At 33.0% G+C, this 18,527-nt stretch overlaps 1 protein-coding gene across 1 annotated transcript in view; it reads left to right on the top strand.

Annotated features, from left to right (window-relative positions):
* Window positions 1-18,527, top strand: part of SEMA3C (semaphorin 3C) — a 164,585-nt gene that overhangs the window by 84,361 nt on the left and 61,697 nt on the right. The window contains exons 5-8 of the mRNA XM_081147554.1: window positions 6,347-6,466; window positions 12,312-12,402; window positions 16,306-16,425; window positions 17,842-17,984. Coding sequence (XP_081003680.1) covers window positions 6,347-6,466; window positions 12,312-12,402; window positions 16,306-16,425; window positions 17,842-17,984 — 474 coding nt within the window. The remainder of the gene's footprint in view (window positions 1-6,346; window positions 6,467-12,311; window positions 12,403-16,305; window positions 16,426-17,841; window positions 17,985-18,527) is intronic.

Raw genomic sequence — 18,527 nt, 5'->3', positions numbered from 1 at the left:
GTGGAGGGTTTTGTTCTAGTATAGCCAGAATTGTTGGGTCCTGGGTAATAAAAATCAAACTAGCTCTTTCAAATAAGTTCTCTCTGTGCAAGAGAAGAGAATGTTAGACAGACTCATCTCATCTCATACATGTGAGATACCTACAGAGAAGTGTCCATTGATCAGGCCACAGGAAAAAGGCCAGGGGTAGAAAAATGATGGTAAATAGGCCTTTAGAAGGTCTACAGAGCAACATATTTTTATAATGCTTTTCACTGAAACCAAATATTAAATAATTTCTTAACTGTTGGAATGGATATCATCTAATTGCTTCATATTTTATTTTTAAATGTGGGAATTGGATATTTTAATTGGCAAGAATCAATTATTTTGAAGAAACCAGAGGTCAATAAGGATGGAGTTCCTACTTTTAATAATCTTTACAGCATACTAGAGATGATGAGGCATCTATGCAGTAATTATCAAATAATAATAGCCCACATTTCATGGAATGGGCCAGTCAAATTTCTCACAAGATGGACATTATTGTCATCATCCACATTTTCAAGATAAAGAAACGGAATCACTAAAAGAGTGAGAAACTTACCCATAGCTGCACAACTAGCAAGTGGGAGGCCACTGTGTGACTCAGGCACACATGGCTCTAGATCTGCAGCCTTAGCCAGCAAAACATGCTACCTCACTAGGAAGAATATGGTGAATACTAAGGATACACACAAAAGACGCAGAAAAATTATATTGCAGCTGGGATATTTAGGAAAGGCTTGGTAGACATGGTGGCAATTATACTGTCTTAGGTTAAAGTGTCCCCCTATTTTATTTCAATGATACTGATACCTTATCCCTCTTTCAGTCTTGGTACGTGCTACATGTAATTCTCTTCTTGTTTAGTTATCTTCCAGCCTGAGAATCATCTACTCATCCTTTAAAGAAACAGCGCAGATGTCTCATCTCTCCCCATCTGGGCCTGGGCTAGCTACCCCTCCACTCCCATGTGCACACCTGAAACATACTAGCACATTTTTCACTGCATTTTTAACTTTAACTCTCCCCTTATGATTAGAAATACCTTTTAGCAACTGTCATTATCCCCAAGGCCCAGATCTACAACTAGCTACCTCATAAAATTTAAACAAGATCTGAAAAAATAGAGATGGAAGCAGTCGAGCATGGAAATCTGTTCCAAGTGATTGTTAGAGGTTGGTGAATCCACACAGTGAATGATGAGTTTATTAATGCTCTTAGATTAATAATGCTTGTTGTAAATTATTTTGCACAGAAGTACACAGAAGTACATTCTGGTTAAATTAAAAACTTTGTTTTTAAGTATTATATTAATCATCCACTAAGCAAAGCAAACCAATCATAATTTTAATTCATACTGCTGTAACAATAGAAAGGAAAAATAAAACCCAGAATTAAGCATCCCTTATTCTTTGAGATGTTTTACTTATATGAAATTGTAAAGTTAGTAAAAAATAATATTAGAATATAATTCAATGTAATTTAAAACTTGATCCCAGGTAATAATATACTATATTGCTATAATAACTTGATGTTTGTAAAGAAAATAAATGATCATGGTGGGAAAATAGCCACATTTTTCTGCCTCAGCTAAAGAGAGATTAACCTATCTCCCATATCCCTTTCTGCCTCTGTGCATTCACATTCTTACATGCTCCATTTATTTCTAAATGTTAATATTTGACTCATACTCTAAATAAATTGAGCTAAACAATAGCACATGCTGTCAAACATATCCAGTAAGATAGGGCATAATGATTTGTTAAGTAAATACTGTAAGAGTTCCTTGAAAATTAAGCAGGATTACATATATTTAGACATATATGCGTTACATGCACACAATGTCGAGCTTGATTTATTAATTGTAGAGTATCTGTTTCCCTATTTCTGTGACCAGAGGATCCTAAAGTGCTGGAAAATGTATTTTCTTTAGTAATACACTTATCAAAATACTGTGATTTATTCCACAGAACAAAGAAGTGTAGGTGAAAAAAAAGGAGGTTTTTTTTTTGTTGTTGTTTTTTCCTATTGCATAGTATGGGCCATGAAGAGTCAATATTTTTAAAGGCCTATTCACCTGTGCTTTAGAATATAGTTTTGAAAAATCTATTTTTAAATTACATAACTAATACATGTTCAATATAGAAATCTTTGAAAGCCTAGAAAATCATGTAGAAAGCAGTCTCTTATTAGCTCTTTGACCCTGGCAACTTAACCTCTGTACCTTAGCCTTCTTATCTGTATAATGGACATACTTATAGTACCTACCTTATTGGGTTGTTAAAAGGATTAATAAGTTAATATTTGCAGAGAGCTTAGAACACAGTAAATGCTCTATTTCTGTTAAGTAAATAAAATAAATACACTATCCAAATACAGTAACTTAAAAATTTGGAGTATATTATTCCAGCATTTTATTACATGGCATATATATATATGAATAAAATGACATTATATTCTGCATAATGTTAGCAGCCTGATTTTTCATTTAGCATTGTGCCAAGAAATACTTCAAAATAGAGTTAAGCAATTAAAAGAAAGCATACATGGTACTGAATTCCACTGAAGTCTTGTTCCCCAAACCTTTCATGGATGTCCGCTGTGGTCAGGCCTACACTAAGCTCTGTGCAGGATAAATGCCCTGTTCTCTTCACAGGTTTGTATTGACAATTGGAACTGAAAATCCATATGAAAGAATCTGATATATAACCCAGTGTGTATTTATTATGTGCCAGACACTATTCCAAGTGCTTTATTATTAAACAGGGTGGGGCAAAAGTAGGTTTACAGTTGTGAGTCCTCAAAATAATTTATTCTTGTATTATCATTTATTAATTATTATATTATCTTCCATATGAACAACTGTAAACCTATTTTTGCCACACCCTATATTGCTCACAACAAGTATTATCATCACCATTCACAAATAAAAAGATTGAAGCACAGAGAAATTAAATAAATGCCTCAGGTTCAAACCACTAGTTAAAGATAAAGCCAGATTTTGAAGGGCTCTGAGACTTGTATACTTGAATCCACTCTCTTTGCCCACCTGAAGACTATGGCATAATGGGAGAGCAACTCTAATTGCCTCTCTTATTTCATGAGACAATAATCCTCTACCCCCTCTAGGCACTATTCCCCAAGGAAATCCTGCACGGCAATGCCTCTTTTTTAATTCATGCTCTGCTTTCTGTTGGAATAATCTTTCCTTATGCTTTTGCGTATTGAAATCTCTAGCTCATTCTGAAAGTTCCAGCTCCAAAGACACCCCTTTCAAACCTTTACATCTAGTTCAGCATTACTCATTCTCTTCTTTCCTCCTATAGGACGTTTTGGAAAATATAACCTTATTATGGCATCTACCTTAGCCTGATGTATGATGCCCTCCTTACTCTGAAAGCAGGAATTGAATCTACTCATCCCAGTGTTGCTAGCACCATGTACAGCACTTGCACTGAGTTCATAAATATTTGCTGAATGAAATTGATAGAATTGCAATGGTCTAGGTCAGTATTGTGGACAGAAACTAAGGCAGAATAATGGAAATGAAAAGGACCTAGAACATGGTTTTCAATAATTAACACAACTGATTTGTTTTTCCCTTTGTGTTTTTCTCTGTGGGGAAGTTTGGAGGGGTTCACTGAGCATCATCAGATAGCGTGGAAATCCGTCTCATGGTTAATCAAGCCCTTCCTGTAGAAAAGCTGGATGGTAGAGCGTGGCCATGCTTAAAAAAACAGCGCAGTTACTCATTAAACCTAGAACACTTCATTTAACCTCTTTGAAATTCAATTTCCTCATCACTAAAATGGGACTAATACTTTAACTGGAACATTGTTGTGAAGATTAAAAATAATTGACAGCAAAGGAAGAGCTCTTTAAACATTAATAACAGTTATAAAAACTCCCCTTTTGTAACTATAGATTCCCAACCCAAGGACAAATTTTAAAGTGGTTAAAACTATAAGATGTGTTAGACACATCTTATAATATAATATTAATATTATAATATCATAATTCACTTATAATATAAGTGAACTTGTATTTGAAAACCTGCTTTGCCCTTTTCTAGCTATATGGTCTCAGGCAGGTTAACTAAAAAGCTCTACGCTTTATTTTTCTAAAAGCAGTTGAATTGTAAAAAAAATTGAGTGACTGTTACATGCCTAAGTAGCATATAATATTCCTAAATAAATGTGAGATATAAAGGTAAAAACTCAAACCTCTTGGGAATTAAAAGAGGTTAAATACATAAAAGGATTATTCCAATGTCTAGCATATTATAAATTATCAACAAATATTAGTCATAATAAACATAGCTATATAATATATAGATATGAAATACACAAAATATATATAAATTTTATTTGGAATATAAAAGAGATACTAGTGACTTATTTTTCTTTTTTTACTAATACCAGTAATTCATGATAGTAAATGGTCTACAAAACTCATCAGGAGACAGACATAACCTATTATTAATAGGGTTGGGTTGAATTCATGTCTTATGGAAAAATAGTATACACAGAATCCCAGAATGACTAAACTTGAATGCAAAAAAAATAAACACAAGTCTCATTGCTCACAGATACCCTTAACATAGACATATTATATACACACCATATTTCATCTATGCTTTTTCTCCAGAGAAACACATTATCATCTGCAGTTATGTAGTCAATTTCCAGGAACCTCTATAAACAGGTGTCAAGATACAGTGACATTATATATTTAACAAAAATCCTTAATGTCTTAAAATAAAAATAAAGTGTATAGTCTGGCCTGTAAGGTTTAATTTTGTTGACAGCAAAGTTAATGATTGATTATTTGATAATAAAAGCCCTATAATAGGAACACGTGTATAAAATTAGTACATATGAAAATAAGCATATATTTACTGTGAAGTAATAATGAATATAAATGGGAAAAACATAAAATAATAATTGACTTTAAATGGAACTTCTATTTCAGTAAAGTTTGTATTTTTATTTTACTAATAGTAACAATGTGCATTATAAAAAAATTAGTAAAACACATGATATCTAGAAGAGGGAAAAAAACTGTCTATAGTCTCTGACCATCCCTGGGAAAACCATTGTTATCTTATGGTATATATATACACATATATATACATATATATACCAAAAGATAACAGTGGTTTATCTATATATATAGATATATAGTGGTTTATATATATACACACATATATATATATTTAAATATATTTTTATTGATTTCAGAAAGAGGAAAGGAGAGGGAGAGAGAGATAGAAACATCAATATTGAGAGAGTCATTGATCGGCTGCCTCCTGCAGGCCCCCGACTGGGGATTGAGCCCGCAACCGGGCATGTGCCCTGACCGGGAATCGAACCCCGATCACCTGGATCCTAGGTCGATGCTCAACCGCTGAGCCACGCCCAGCCGGGCTATATATTTTTAAATTTATCTTTATTGTTGACAGTATTACAGGTTTTCCCTTTTTATTCCATTCACCCCCTCCACCCCGCGTCACCCCCCCTTTCCAGACCTTCCCCACACTATTGTCTGTGCCCAAGCGTTATGCATATAAACATGTAAGTTCTTTGATTGTTATTTTTAATAATGTTCTTTGAGAGAAATATAACTGTGAAGGGAACAACATTCAATCTCAGGCGCAATTAATTTGTGGTCAGCAAAGGATAGTGAGCCTAGTAAATGTAGAGCGTGCAATGATCATTCCACTCACAGATCTGCATTTGGTGATGGCCAAGTTTATGTACTTCTGCAAGGTCATAGTTAACTTATAATTACTATGATATTTTTTATTTCACTGAGTGAATAAATGACAATTTCTAATGGTTGGAGTAGGAGCAGGTGAGAAAGGAGATTTTGAAGGAGAAGAAAGTATTTTAGGGGATTTTGGACAGAGAGGTAGTAATTGCATCATTTTTCATATAAAGCAACCAGCTGGCATTTTCTTCAAGGTTTGTTTTAGTCGCCAATTGTAAAGGCCAATAGCGTTTGCCATTGTGTACTAATGATAATATAGTATAACACAATTTCGTATAAACGCAATTTCACTTAGTGCATGTTTATATAAAATGTGTATGTGTGTGCATGTGTGCGTATAATGTTTTAAAGAAAATATGAGGGAACAATTTGGTGGACTTAATCTCAGGTAAAAATTAAGTTCATAAAGTTTCAGAATGTAAAAACTTACACAGCAGGTGGAAATGAAATATGAGAGAGACATATCATTTTACTCATTATCTAAGTGGGACTATCTTCGATATCTAAGTTGAAATCTTTGGATTACTAACCGCTTATTTACCTGTTCTTTTAGCATGGCTGTGGGAACTTTGTCCGCGTAATTCAGGCTTTCAACCGCACTCATTTGTATGTCTGTGGGAGTGGTGCTTTCAGTCCAGTCTGTACTTATGTGAACAGAGGGAGGAGATCAGAGGTAAGCGTAACATTTTTTTCATTCTTAGCTTTGCTTAGTGTCAAAGATTACTTAAAACTGTATTTTAGAGTAAGAACTTGGAAATATCAATAGTCATAAAAAAGCCCTGTAAACACAAAATATATTACATTTTGCTTCTTTCTGTCAGGATACTTAAAATACAGCCTCTTGTCTTTAAATATATATAATTCTGAATGGAAATGCTGCAAAAGATAAAGGAAAAATGGTATGGTTTCATAATTACTTAGAATGTAAGGTACTGATAATATTTACTGCAAATTATAGAAATATTGTACTATACATTCACTTTCTCAAATCTGTTTTAAGTAATTTCTTATATATGTTTCAAATTTAGTGAACTTTTATGAGATACACACCTGTAAGGCATGTATAAAGCAGGATGCCAAGTGCCTTCTGCAGAGAATTTTTTATAATTAATAAATCATACTTTCATTTTAGACTAACATTGGTCTGACACCAGAGTATGCCACCCTTATTCTTACATTGGTAAAAATGGTTTGGGGACCTGTGAACAAAAGTATCTTCTAAAACTAAATATACAGCTAATGTATGGTCAAATATATTGCTGGTTCAGCTTCACCTGTGATAGTGAAGACTGTGTTTATCCCAGGTTACAATTGTTGACTGAGGAAACAGTTCATTAGCCCAAAAGAGTCTTTCCTCATTCTTTTAGTCAAGCATGTGGTTTTACTTAATATAAATATTTTAAAAGCTGAATTCTTTCAAAATATCTTGCTTTGGTTCCATTATACATCTTAAATCTAGAAAGTCCAGTTCTTAAATAATGTCTTAATTTAATTTTACAGATTAGAATTGTAAAAAAAATTAAATATTGCTACTGATAGTTTATTTTACTTTAACAAAGATTAATCTACTTTAGTATGAATATAATTGAACAATCTCTCTATATTCTTTTATTATTAATTTTTTCATACATGTAATTTATACAGATATATCTTTTGGTGAATAAAAAGTCACTTAAAAATAACAAGGTAATTATAATTTACCCCATATTGAGGCATTACCAAATGGTTCAAAATACTATGAAATATTAAAATTCTTAAAGAAATGTAAAGCCATGCTTCTTGGAAAAGTACAGTTGGCCGCATTGAGCTTGTCATTAGAACCACATGCCTGTGATCAATCGATTAAATAAACTACTGCCCAGATGTCTGCAATCTGTCTGCTGAAGGCTGCACAGTCACCGCACAGGCCAACAACAGTGTAGCAGCTTTCAGATCACAGATTTCAAATGAAATCATTTTCCCATGTACAAATAGCCACTATGCACTCCAAGCCTTAATTGGAAAGTCAGTCAAAAAATAATAATCTCCTTTAAAAAACCAGCGTGAAATATATTTTAATTACTTTGCTAAATATGAACCACTTTAGTCTCACTTTAAAAGATATATTTCAAAGGGGAAGCATATTCATTAATTAATCTCTTTAAATAAGATGTGCACATTTTAAGAGTGAATTTAAGTATGAAAAGGGTTATATATAAATTTTAACCTTTTTAATGCTTTTCTTGGTAGTCAAGTCAAAGAGTTTTATCATAATATAGTATTTACTTACATATCTATAGAATGCAGTTTATCAAACATCTAATGGATTTAAGGTCCCTTAGTGTAGAATTACCACATGATGCAAACAGTTGTAGTTTGAAAGAATTATCCTTCTTTTTCATCACTAACATTGTATTTTGTAATGACCAGAGGTAGTACCTACTGCTAACACCTCATGTTGGTACTAAGATACGTCATTTTTCATGTATTTGAACTCAGTTTGAAAGTGAACCAGGTTAGCATGGAATAATCATTAAATATTCAGCTTTATTTCTGTGACACTACCCACCACCTTTTGTCTGCCTGTCAAATAGCAATTCATCGGCTCTCAGAGTATATCTAATGGGCCTTCTTCACATTTGGAACAACACACACTTTCATTATACCCTGTGGCTTTTCCATTATTTAGTGAGACTGAATCAGAGCTTTCCTAGAGCATTTCGGCGGTGTCCTTCCAGAGATCCTGGCTACATTAATTCCTAACCATATCATTCTTCTATCCATGATCTTTATTCTCTGTCTCTTGTTCCTAGAACAAGGTAAAGCAATGCATATAAATAATGATTTCAAATCATGAATAAAACATTAATCCCAAACGATTATTAGAAAATCCCCACACCTTATCTTTGGTTGATTTTCTAGATGTGTCCATAACATAGTTCCAACAATTGAATACCATTTAAGCCCCTGACCCTGCCACTCATCAAGCAAATATCCTTACCTTTGACTGACCAAGAATATCACAGGCATCCAGATTACTTCCTGTGCTTTTGAAGTAAATTAGACACCAAATGTTCCTGTTTGTGCATATCTTTGTACCGTTCCTCTTATCTGAAAAAAAGTTGTGCACTTTTTTCTTATCTATAAAGTTCTTTGATTAATAACCTTTATCACTCTCTTTTATATCTTCATTCCTTTTTCACTGCATTTACATTTTTCTATTGAAAAATAGAATTATGTTTTCTTTGCTTAAAATTGTTATCTCAGATCTGCGACTTTTTAAAAACTTTTCTCCTTTCTTTTTCTTTACTTCGTCGCAAAACCTCTCAGACTCGTAGGCTGTACTTTCAGCTCAATGATCAGACCGAGCACCTGAAACAGCCTTCTTTCTCCTAGGCCAATCTATAACATGCCGGTTGTGACTTCCATTTTTCAATGTCTTTATTTACATCTATGACATTCGGACATTTTTTCTATGACTTCTTTCCTAATTTTTCATTATGGACTCTTTGTAGTCCTGTTATTTTCTCTTATTGATTCAATCAACAAATACCTATTTATTTAATGAGAATAGTGGCAGAAACAAAATCATGTCAGAACTTTTTAGCTATCTTTAAGATATTGGTCTTTCTCCTGTGTCAAAGGAGAAGCAACTGGAGCAATCTTTTTTTAAATTTTTTTAAATTTTTACTTATCTTTATTGATTTCAGAGAGAGGAAAGGAGAGGGAGAGAGATAGAAACATCAATGATGAGAGAGTCATTGATCGGCTGCCTCCTGCAGGCCCCCGACTGGGGATCAAGCCCACAACCCGGGCATGTGCTCTGACTGGGAACTGAACCTAGGTTGATGCTCAACCGCTGAGCCACGCCCGGCCAGGCTTTTTAAAATTTTTTTTTTTGCAATTATAGTTGACATACATTATTATATTAGTTTCAGGTGTACATCCCAGTGACTGGACATTACATAACTTGCTAAGTGATCATCCTGATGAATCTTGTATTAGGATATTATTGGCTATATTCCCCATGCTGTACTGTACATCCCCATGACTATTCTGTGACAACCAATTTGTACTCTTAATCCTCTCACCTTTTTCACCCACCCCTTCCACGTCCCCTCCTATTTGGCAACTGTCAAATGTTTTCTGTATCTATGAGTCACCTTCTGTTCTGCCTGTTTGTTTATTTTGTTTTTTATATTCAATTGTTGATAGATATGTATTGATTGCCATTTTATTGTTTGAACTTTTTATCTTTTCCCCCCCTTCTTCTTCTTAAAAAAGACCCTATAACATTACATTTAGTAGTAGTTTGACAGTGATTAACTCTCTTAGCTTTTCCTTGTCTGGGAAGCTCTGTATCTGTCCTTCGATTCTAAATAACTTTGCTGGGTCGAGTAATCATGGTTGTAGGTCCCTGAAAGGCTGCTGAGCATCTTAGAGGGTCCATTTGGGTTTGTGATCACAAATCTATACTATGTTGAATCTACTCTGTTATATCACCTTTTGTAAGAAGTTTGGAGGCAAATATGAGAATGTAGATAGACATATCCTTCCAGGCTGTGGATGCAATGAAAAAAGTCACAGGTTCAAGGAAGTTAATAAATTATTGAAATGATAAAGTATGTAATGTATACTGGTTATAAAGAAAGAAAAGAAGGAAAAAGGCTGAACTGGAAAAGACAGAGTTCTTAGGATATGAGTTTGAAAACTTGTTGCAGGGTTTTTGAATTAGTGATATTCAGGTGGACCGTTTCCCTCCCTGGTGATGAAAAGACCTAAAGGATAACTGTGTGAGCACAAGAATGCCATGCAGTGGAGGAGCTGGTGGGAGCTATACAATCTCATCAACTCCTGCAATGCCAACTCTCACCTTTTTAGCCAAATCTATGTACGTCTCTGACTAAAGAATCACAAACAGGCTTACTAATTTTATTGTTTTCCTCAAGTTTATCATTCTGTATGTACTTTAGTTATTACATAAATGATGACTTTTTGAAAACCAGATGTAGCTAGGAGCCAGAAGACTGAATCTTACTTTTTCTTGGGTCACTGTTTAGCGACATGATCTTGAGCAAGTTATCTTTTCCTCAGCTGTAGAGTTAATTCATTGTAGAGGATCATCTTATAGAACCTTTCCAGCCTAGAGGACTGTGGTTCTTTTCAAGCTCTATGCACCCCTCTTGCTTCAGGATGTTCTGCCAATATATCAGACTCAATATAACAAACATGAGCTAGTTTTATTTCCTTGAAGGTATCAAAACTTCAGAATCGTCTTTGTTTGTCGTCATCTTCCTGAACTTCATCCAATTCGTAATTGAATGCGAAACTCTATTGATTTGCATTGTACAATTCTCTTGTATCTTTACTGTTCTCACTAGGACCACTGAGATCCTGGTATGTTGTTTTACTCTTATCTAATTCCTGGACTATTGCAATTGAAAAGGAAGCTGTTTTCTTGAATCCATTGTCTATTTTTATGACTGCCTTTCTCAGTCTTGTCAAAGCATGAGGGAAAGCCCAGTCTTCTTAGAGCAGCATTGTGATCCTTTCATTGGCATACTCAGAAATATCGAGGCTGCATTCCTTTCAGGATAATTTTGAAAAACCTCAGCTTGACAATTAAGGACTTCCGTCATCTAATGCAACCAACAAAAGTGATAGTTTTTCTTAGACTTTTAGCAGTAGCTTTTAGTAACTTACATAAGAAAAAGATAAATATACCAACAAAATGTTCCTTCTCAATGAAGTTACACTGATCATTTTATTTCAAATTGAACAATTTGCCCACGGTCCCCGTGCTCCCTAGTCCCATTCCTTGCTTAACATTTCTCCTAAGCACTGAGCACCATCTAATGGACTCTATATTTTATGCATTTATTCTCCTTATATTTTATGTTTACATATTTATATTCTCCATCAGTATATTATAAATTACTTGAGGGCAAAGATGTTGGTCTGTTTTGTTTACTGAATCCCTAATGTATTGTCAGTGCCTGGCACAGAGTAGATGCTCAATGTATTTTTGTTAAACAAATAAATGAGTAAATAAAACATTTCTATCTAAATTTTGAATTATTGTGTTTAATCCAGTATAATGTTTTATATAACAAAGTTAAGTGATTGGTAACAAAATTTTATATTTGAAAAGTCTTGATTATCTTGGAAATATTACAATATATACACATTGTTCCTCTCTGGACATTTTCTGCTTTTGGTCAATTTTCAACTTATCTTATTTAGGTTTAACATCATTCTTTATTTCCAAGTTGTTTTTACTAATGTTGCTTTGAGGAAAACTTGTTGGATCAGCTTTATGGCGAGTGTAATAGGATGAGAATTTGACCTGTTAAGGTTAGTTTGTAATTGCTAGATGGATTCTTCTATAGGCCAAGAAAATCTTAATATAGTGATTGCAGAAGCAAGCAAGCAGAAAGCTTATTATTTATGATGATGCTTTGTTTTACTAAGGAACAATGGGTTAACTAAATATAAAGTTATTTATTATTACTACCTTTTCAATTTTATCTACAATAAAGGATCAAGTTTTCATGATTGACTCAAAGTGTGAATCTGGAAAAGGACGGTGCTCTTTCAACCCCAATGTGAACACAGTGTCTGTTATGATCAGTAAGTGAAAAATAAAAGGGGGGGGAGGGTTAATATAAAACCAAAAGGAAATTAAGGAAAAACAATTCAAGACATGGAGTGCCCATTTTTGATAATTGCATGGATGATAGCACATGAGTAGAATAATAGGACGAAAGGTGTTTGTTGAGAAATATAAATTTCAGTTTCTCATTTTCAAGATTATTCATGATATGCATGTATTTTTTCATCTAACATGACAGTCTTTCCTAGAACAAGTCAACAATTTATAAAAAAGCATGTATATGTATATGTGTATATATATGTTATATATTATAAGGTAATTTTCAATGTTTTTTGTAGTTACTTTTCTAGTATTAAATATACTCACTTTTCCTTCTATTTTAGTAACATTTTACAAATGATTAAAAATGATGTTACTGCCTGGTTGGTGTGACTTAGTTGTTGAGTGTCCTCCCATGCACCAAGAGGTGACTGTTTCAATTCCCAGTCAAGGCACACACCTGGGTTGCCAGCTGGATCCTCAGTAGGGGACGCGCAGGAGTCAGCCAATCGATGTTTCCCTCTCATAGATGTTTCTATCTCTCTCTCTCTTCTCTCTCTAAAATCAATAAAAACATATATTTTTAAATGGTGTTACTCTGATAAAAGACTAACAAAGTATGTGGTTTAGCCAAATATATTCTCTATGGGTTGTCTAGAATTTGCTATAAAAAAAAAGAGGTGGTGATAAAGTACTTTTTAATTTTTTTACTTTCCATAAACTATATCATTTAAGAAGTAGGTTCATTTGCTGACTGCTATATACATTAACAAATCAATGTCTACTATCTTCTGGTTCTGGTTAAAACACTTCTAGAATATGTCTGGTTTTACATGACTTGACTATGGGAACAAATCTGGGATTCGAGTGTCAACTCTACATACAATAGATGGTTTTCCCTTTTTGCTTTCTGTATGTATTGCCAATAGTAAAATTACATCATTTGACAAGAGAACAGGTGGAAAAATAATTTCTGTGGTCAAAATGCTTTGCTTTGATTCATTTAAATAGGCAGCCCATCTTTCTTTCTAATATCTGGAAATTAAATTAAGACAGGTACATCTAGCACTGACTAATATGTGACCTTGGAAGTTATCCAATGAATCATTTCCATATGGTCATGCAAATTGGGCCAGGAGGAAATGACAGTATATCATTAGGACAAAAAAATTAGAAACCTTTAGGTGTCTTAGTCTTATTTCATTAGAAAGGAAATTATATAGAAATTCTATTATATATACACTAGTTTCAACTTATAGAATTTTCATTTATTTCAAGTTAAATATAAAAATAAACTTCAAAGATTGTATTAACACTAATACTGTAGTTTTATCTCATCAAATATTGTTTAGATCAATAAGGTTAGAACAAGGCATTTTAAATCTTAGTGTTAAACTGTGATAAGCCATTTAATAGATTTGCTTTCAGAGAATTGGATTTTTTACAAAATTGAATTTAGTTACTGGCCCTCATTTTTTAAGGGTCTGAGACTTCATTTCTTATGCTCATGTTTCTGTACTACTTTTGAATATTTTGATTAAAATTATAATTTATATTATCACTGAAAGTCATTAAACAGTTAACTTAAAAACTGAAACAGATCCTAGCCAGTTTGGCTCAGTCATCAGAGTGCTGGCCCTCAGACTGAAGGGTCCCAGGTTCGATTCCAGCCAAGTGCACATACCTAGGTTGCAGGTTCTATCCCTGGCCCCAGTAGGGGCGAATGCCCAGGAGGCAACCAATTAGTGTGTCTCTCTCCCATCAATTTGCCATACAGTGCTTTATCATTTTTGTTCAAATGCAATCCACTAAATAGCATAGATTGGTTAAAATACTTCTATTAAAGTGCCAAGAAACACTGGGGATTTGAATTCCAAATTTCACAATGCAGCTGTGGCATCCAACCAAATGTGTATGTTTAGTGTTCTTTTGCTATTTTTAGTTAGTGTTGTAGCACAACAAAGGTGTCATATGATATCTTTTAAAGAACCTCTCAGAAACTCCATGAGTTTCTTCTGGTCAGTGGAAGTACAAATGGAAAGCAAAATACTTTTGGATTAAAGATAAAAGCACGAGTTTATCTTTGCATAAGTCCTACAAAGAAATTCTTCATAAAATATCCTGTTCTCAAAATTCTTCCCAAAATGACATTAATTTAATATTTCTTACACAAAAACAGCAGACACTTTATTATTCCTAATTATTGAGAATTTAAGAGAGAAAATGAAGTCAGCCAAATATGCAGGCTTTTGTAATGGTTAAGACATAACTAATAAGGTAGTGTGTAATAGGATTAGAATCAGCCCTCTCCACCATACACCATCCCCCAGTATCCTTTTTCTTTCTTTCCTGAATACAGATATGATATTTCATAGCTGTGCTAGTCAGTCTGTTAAATAACAGCATTTTATATCTCACTGCTTTGGGGGTAACTGGATTAGCTAAAGTATGAAATAATAAATTACTAAGTTATTTCAATTTAACAACCATTGTATCTACAGAATATTTGTGTAGATGCTTCATAAGTGTCCACAGAATTTTAAAGAAACTAAACTGCTCAAAATACTTTCATGCACATTTTTGTTCTCTTTCTATCATCTATTTTCATGGGCTTTAGACCCCTATGAGGAAGCAGAATTGGGAGGCACAATACCTGCCATACCCAATTGCTAACTTGTAGGGGTCCAGTTCATGACCTGGTGAGCACATATTAAAAACATTCCATTCCTCATTCTCTCCTGGGCCATTTGGTATTGCTTGTTACTAAACAGTGAGCTTAGAGTGCTTCAAAATGTTCCAGTCCTGCCAAAATGACCACAATCTGACAGTAGCCAGGGAGTAATTCTAGAACATTAGTCAAAGAACACAGCTGTGTTGTGGTTTAGTGGGACTGATCTGATAAGTTTAATTTAAAAAAAAATACATACTTAGCTACTGTTTTATACTCAAGGGTCACACATACCCATTCAATACTTACTCTCTTTACTAGCATAAAAATTAATATGGATAAACTAAATGTTAAATGTTATGTGTATACAGATTAAAATATCAGTTTTTACCGTCAATAATGATAAGTTAATTTTTAAATATCTTATATTTCTTGTCTCTTCATTCTGTTTTTATAGCTTAATATGTTAAGCCACATATAGCTTATTAACGTAATATTATAATGTTAACATAATGTTAATATATTGTGCAAATGAAAATGTAGCACTTTGTTTACCTTATAGAAACCTTCTAGCACTGAAAATCAATCTATATACTTTCATGATTAAATTATTATATCATTAGTAGTATCTTGAGAATTTTTAATGTTGCCTCTATGTCTTTAATAATAATAAAAACTATTACTTTCAATTCATTTAGTAAATCATAGAATTTTTAATATGTGGTGAGAACTTTTGAGATCCGTAATTCAATTGCCATATTTTATAGATGAGAAGATTGAGATTCAGGCAACTAAATGACTTAGTCCTAATTCCCAGTTTCTTAATTACTGCCAAAAATAGAAAGCCAGTTTTCTGATTCTGTATTTAGTATTTTTATTAAAACAAAGTAATAATTAATTAAGCCACTTTGTTATCTGTTATACATATATTAGTTCTGCCATTTCTGCTACACACTATATAAACACAGGCATTTAGTTTAAGTGCAGGCAGAGGAATTTTTATTTCTTCATAGAATAAAGTTGCTTTGGTAATTATACAATCAATAATGAGACCAGATAAAGCTGTATCCAATTTTTTATTTGGTGGACAATGTAAACGAGTTAACAATTATAAACACTTTGTAATATATGTGTTGATCTAATTAAACAAGTTCTTGTTTTAAAATAGCCTTAAAAAACATTTACAATTGTGTTGACAATTTCTTTTTTATAGATGAGGAACTTTTCTCTGGAATGTATATAGATTTCATGGGGACAGATGCTGCTATTTTTCGAAGTTTAACTAAGAGGAATGCAGTCAGAACTGATCAACACAATTCCAAATGGCTAAGTGGTAAGAAAACATTTCATACTTTTTTTTTTCTGGATCGTGCTTTAAACTAATTTGTTTAATTCCATAATAAAATTCAGGTAAAAATGGTGAAAAAATTACAGTACTAGGTCATGAGTAACAATAATTCTGTACTTTATGATTTTAAAATTTTAGGGTAAATAAATAATTGAAACATATTCTAAGTCTGTACTACCCATCATACAATTAATTATCATAGGATATATGAATAAATAAAAATGACAGTGATATACATCATACATGCTTGTACACAAGAATCTTCTCTAGTTGTTTAAGTGTAATGTATTATCATTAAATATTCTATTTATCATTTAGACTGTATATTTTCATAATGCCAAAGCTAAAAATTTTCTAAATTTATGACAGATAAAATGAATAGGGTACATTCAGAAACTTCTAATTTTTTTATACTTAGATTCTAAGTTATAAAACTGGTATGGGATATTTTTTCATAATTTGATTAATACTTAATAAAAATCATAGTTATGATAATTTTATGATTATCGGTATTCAGCTGCTTCCAATTCTTGAGATCACATGGAATTCACATCATGAAAGGTGCTCATTTGACTTTAATGCACAATTTCAATGAATTGCTATTGTTTAGAGGAAGAAGAAATCACTAGGCCTTTGTCATCTCGCCCTGGGGAAATTTTCTAGCTCACCCTCAATTTGGCAATTCACTTAACAGTGAACAGTTAAGCATGAATCACCACAGTAAAGCATCTTGTTTCACTGACAGGCCAGTATAAGAAAGCACTGATTGTCCATTTGCCTCTTGAAATTATTCCTCCAGTACATCTGGAAATAGAGTATCCTAGAAGTTGTTTTGTTCTTGAAGTAAGGAATTCCTCTATGTCTTCAAATGACGTCATTTTTTCCTTGAGAAGTTTCCCCTTTATTTCATACACTGTATTTTAAGAAAAATGTGTTTTTCAGATCTTGGACTCCCCACCTCTCATTCCGCTTCAATGAATTTGAGTTTATACGCACTAGATTGAAAACTACACTTTGAAAAACAAACTTTTTTCCCCCATGAAATGACTGTCGGATTCCAAGGGAAATAACTGGTAGAAACATTTTTCAATTTTTTAAAACTCATCAGTGCACAAAGATTTTTTTTTTTTTTTTTTTTTGCATTTACTGAACTTCCAGAATATATTGCAGACAGAGAAAAATAGTTTGAGCTATCATATTATAACTGTATTTTGTGGCACTTGATATTCCAAATTGGCATGTTGACTGAATACAATGACTTCTTTTAGACTTTTTGCCTAGGAACATCAGATTTTTTTTATACCAAAAATGGAGAAAGCATGTGTCTGTGGCCTACTTGGATGAACAGTGGATGGATTTTTATCATATACTTATAGCCTTTGTATTTGTATTTGTTTTCAGAGCCTATGTTTGTCGATGCACATGTCATCCCAGATGGAACTGATCCAAATGATGCTAAGATTTACTTCTTCTTTAAAGAGAAACTGACCGACAACAGCAGAAGCACAAAACAGATTCATTCCATGATTGCCAGAATTTGTCCTGTAAGTATTAACATTATTTTTAATTCAATTTATTTAAACTTAAAGCAAAAACCAAAAACCAAAACAAAAACCAGTTCACCCGTTTTAACCATTTCTCCCACCCTTCACCTTGTCTCTTGCAACCACTGATCTGTTCTTGTTTTTGAACTGTTCTGTTGTTTTTGTTTAGATCCCACATATAAGAGAGATCATACAGTATTTGTCATTCTCTGTATCACTTATTTCATTTAACATAATGCCCATCCGTGTTGTCATGAAGAATAATACTGTATCCTTTTTTATGGCTGAACAGTATTCCAAGTTTGTATATGTACCTCATTTTTTTATCCATTCATTTGTTGGTGGACACAGGCTGTTTCACTATCTTGGCTATTATAAATAATGCTGCAATGAGCATGGGGGCATATATCTTTTGAATCAGTGTTTTCATTTTTACAGACAATTAACTAGAAGTAGAATTGTTGGATCATGTATAGTTCTATTTTTAGTTATTTTAGGAACCTTCATACTGTTTTCCATAGTGGTTGCAACAAATCATATTCC

The sequence above is a fragment of the Miniopterus schreibersii genome (assembly GCF_964146895.1).
Source record: "Miniopterus schreibersii genome assembly, chromosome: 9".
Taxonomy (NCBI): Eukaryota; Metazoa; Chordata; class Mammalia; order Chiroptera; family Miniopteridae; genus Miniopterus; species Miniopterus schreibersii.
The sequence above is the reverse complement of the archived record's forward strand: the minus strand, read 5'-3'. Positions and strand labels throughout refer to the sequence as shown.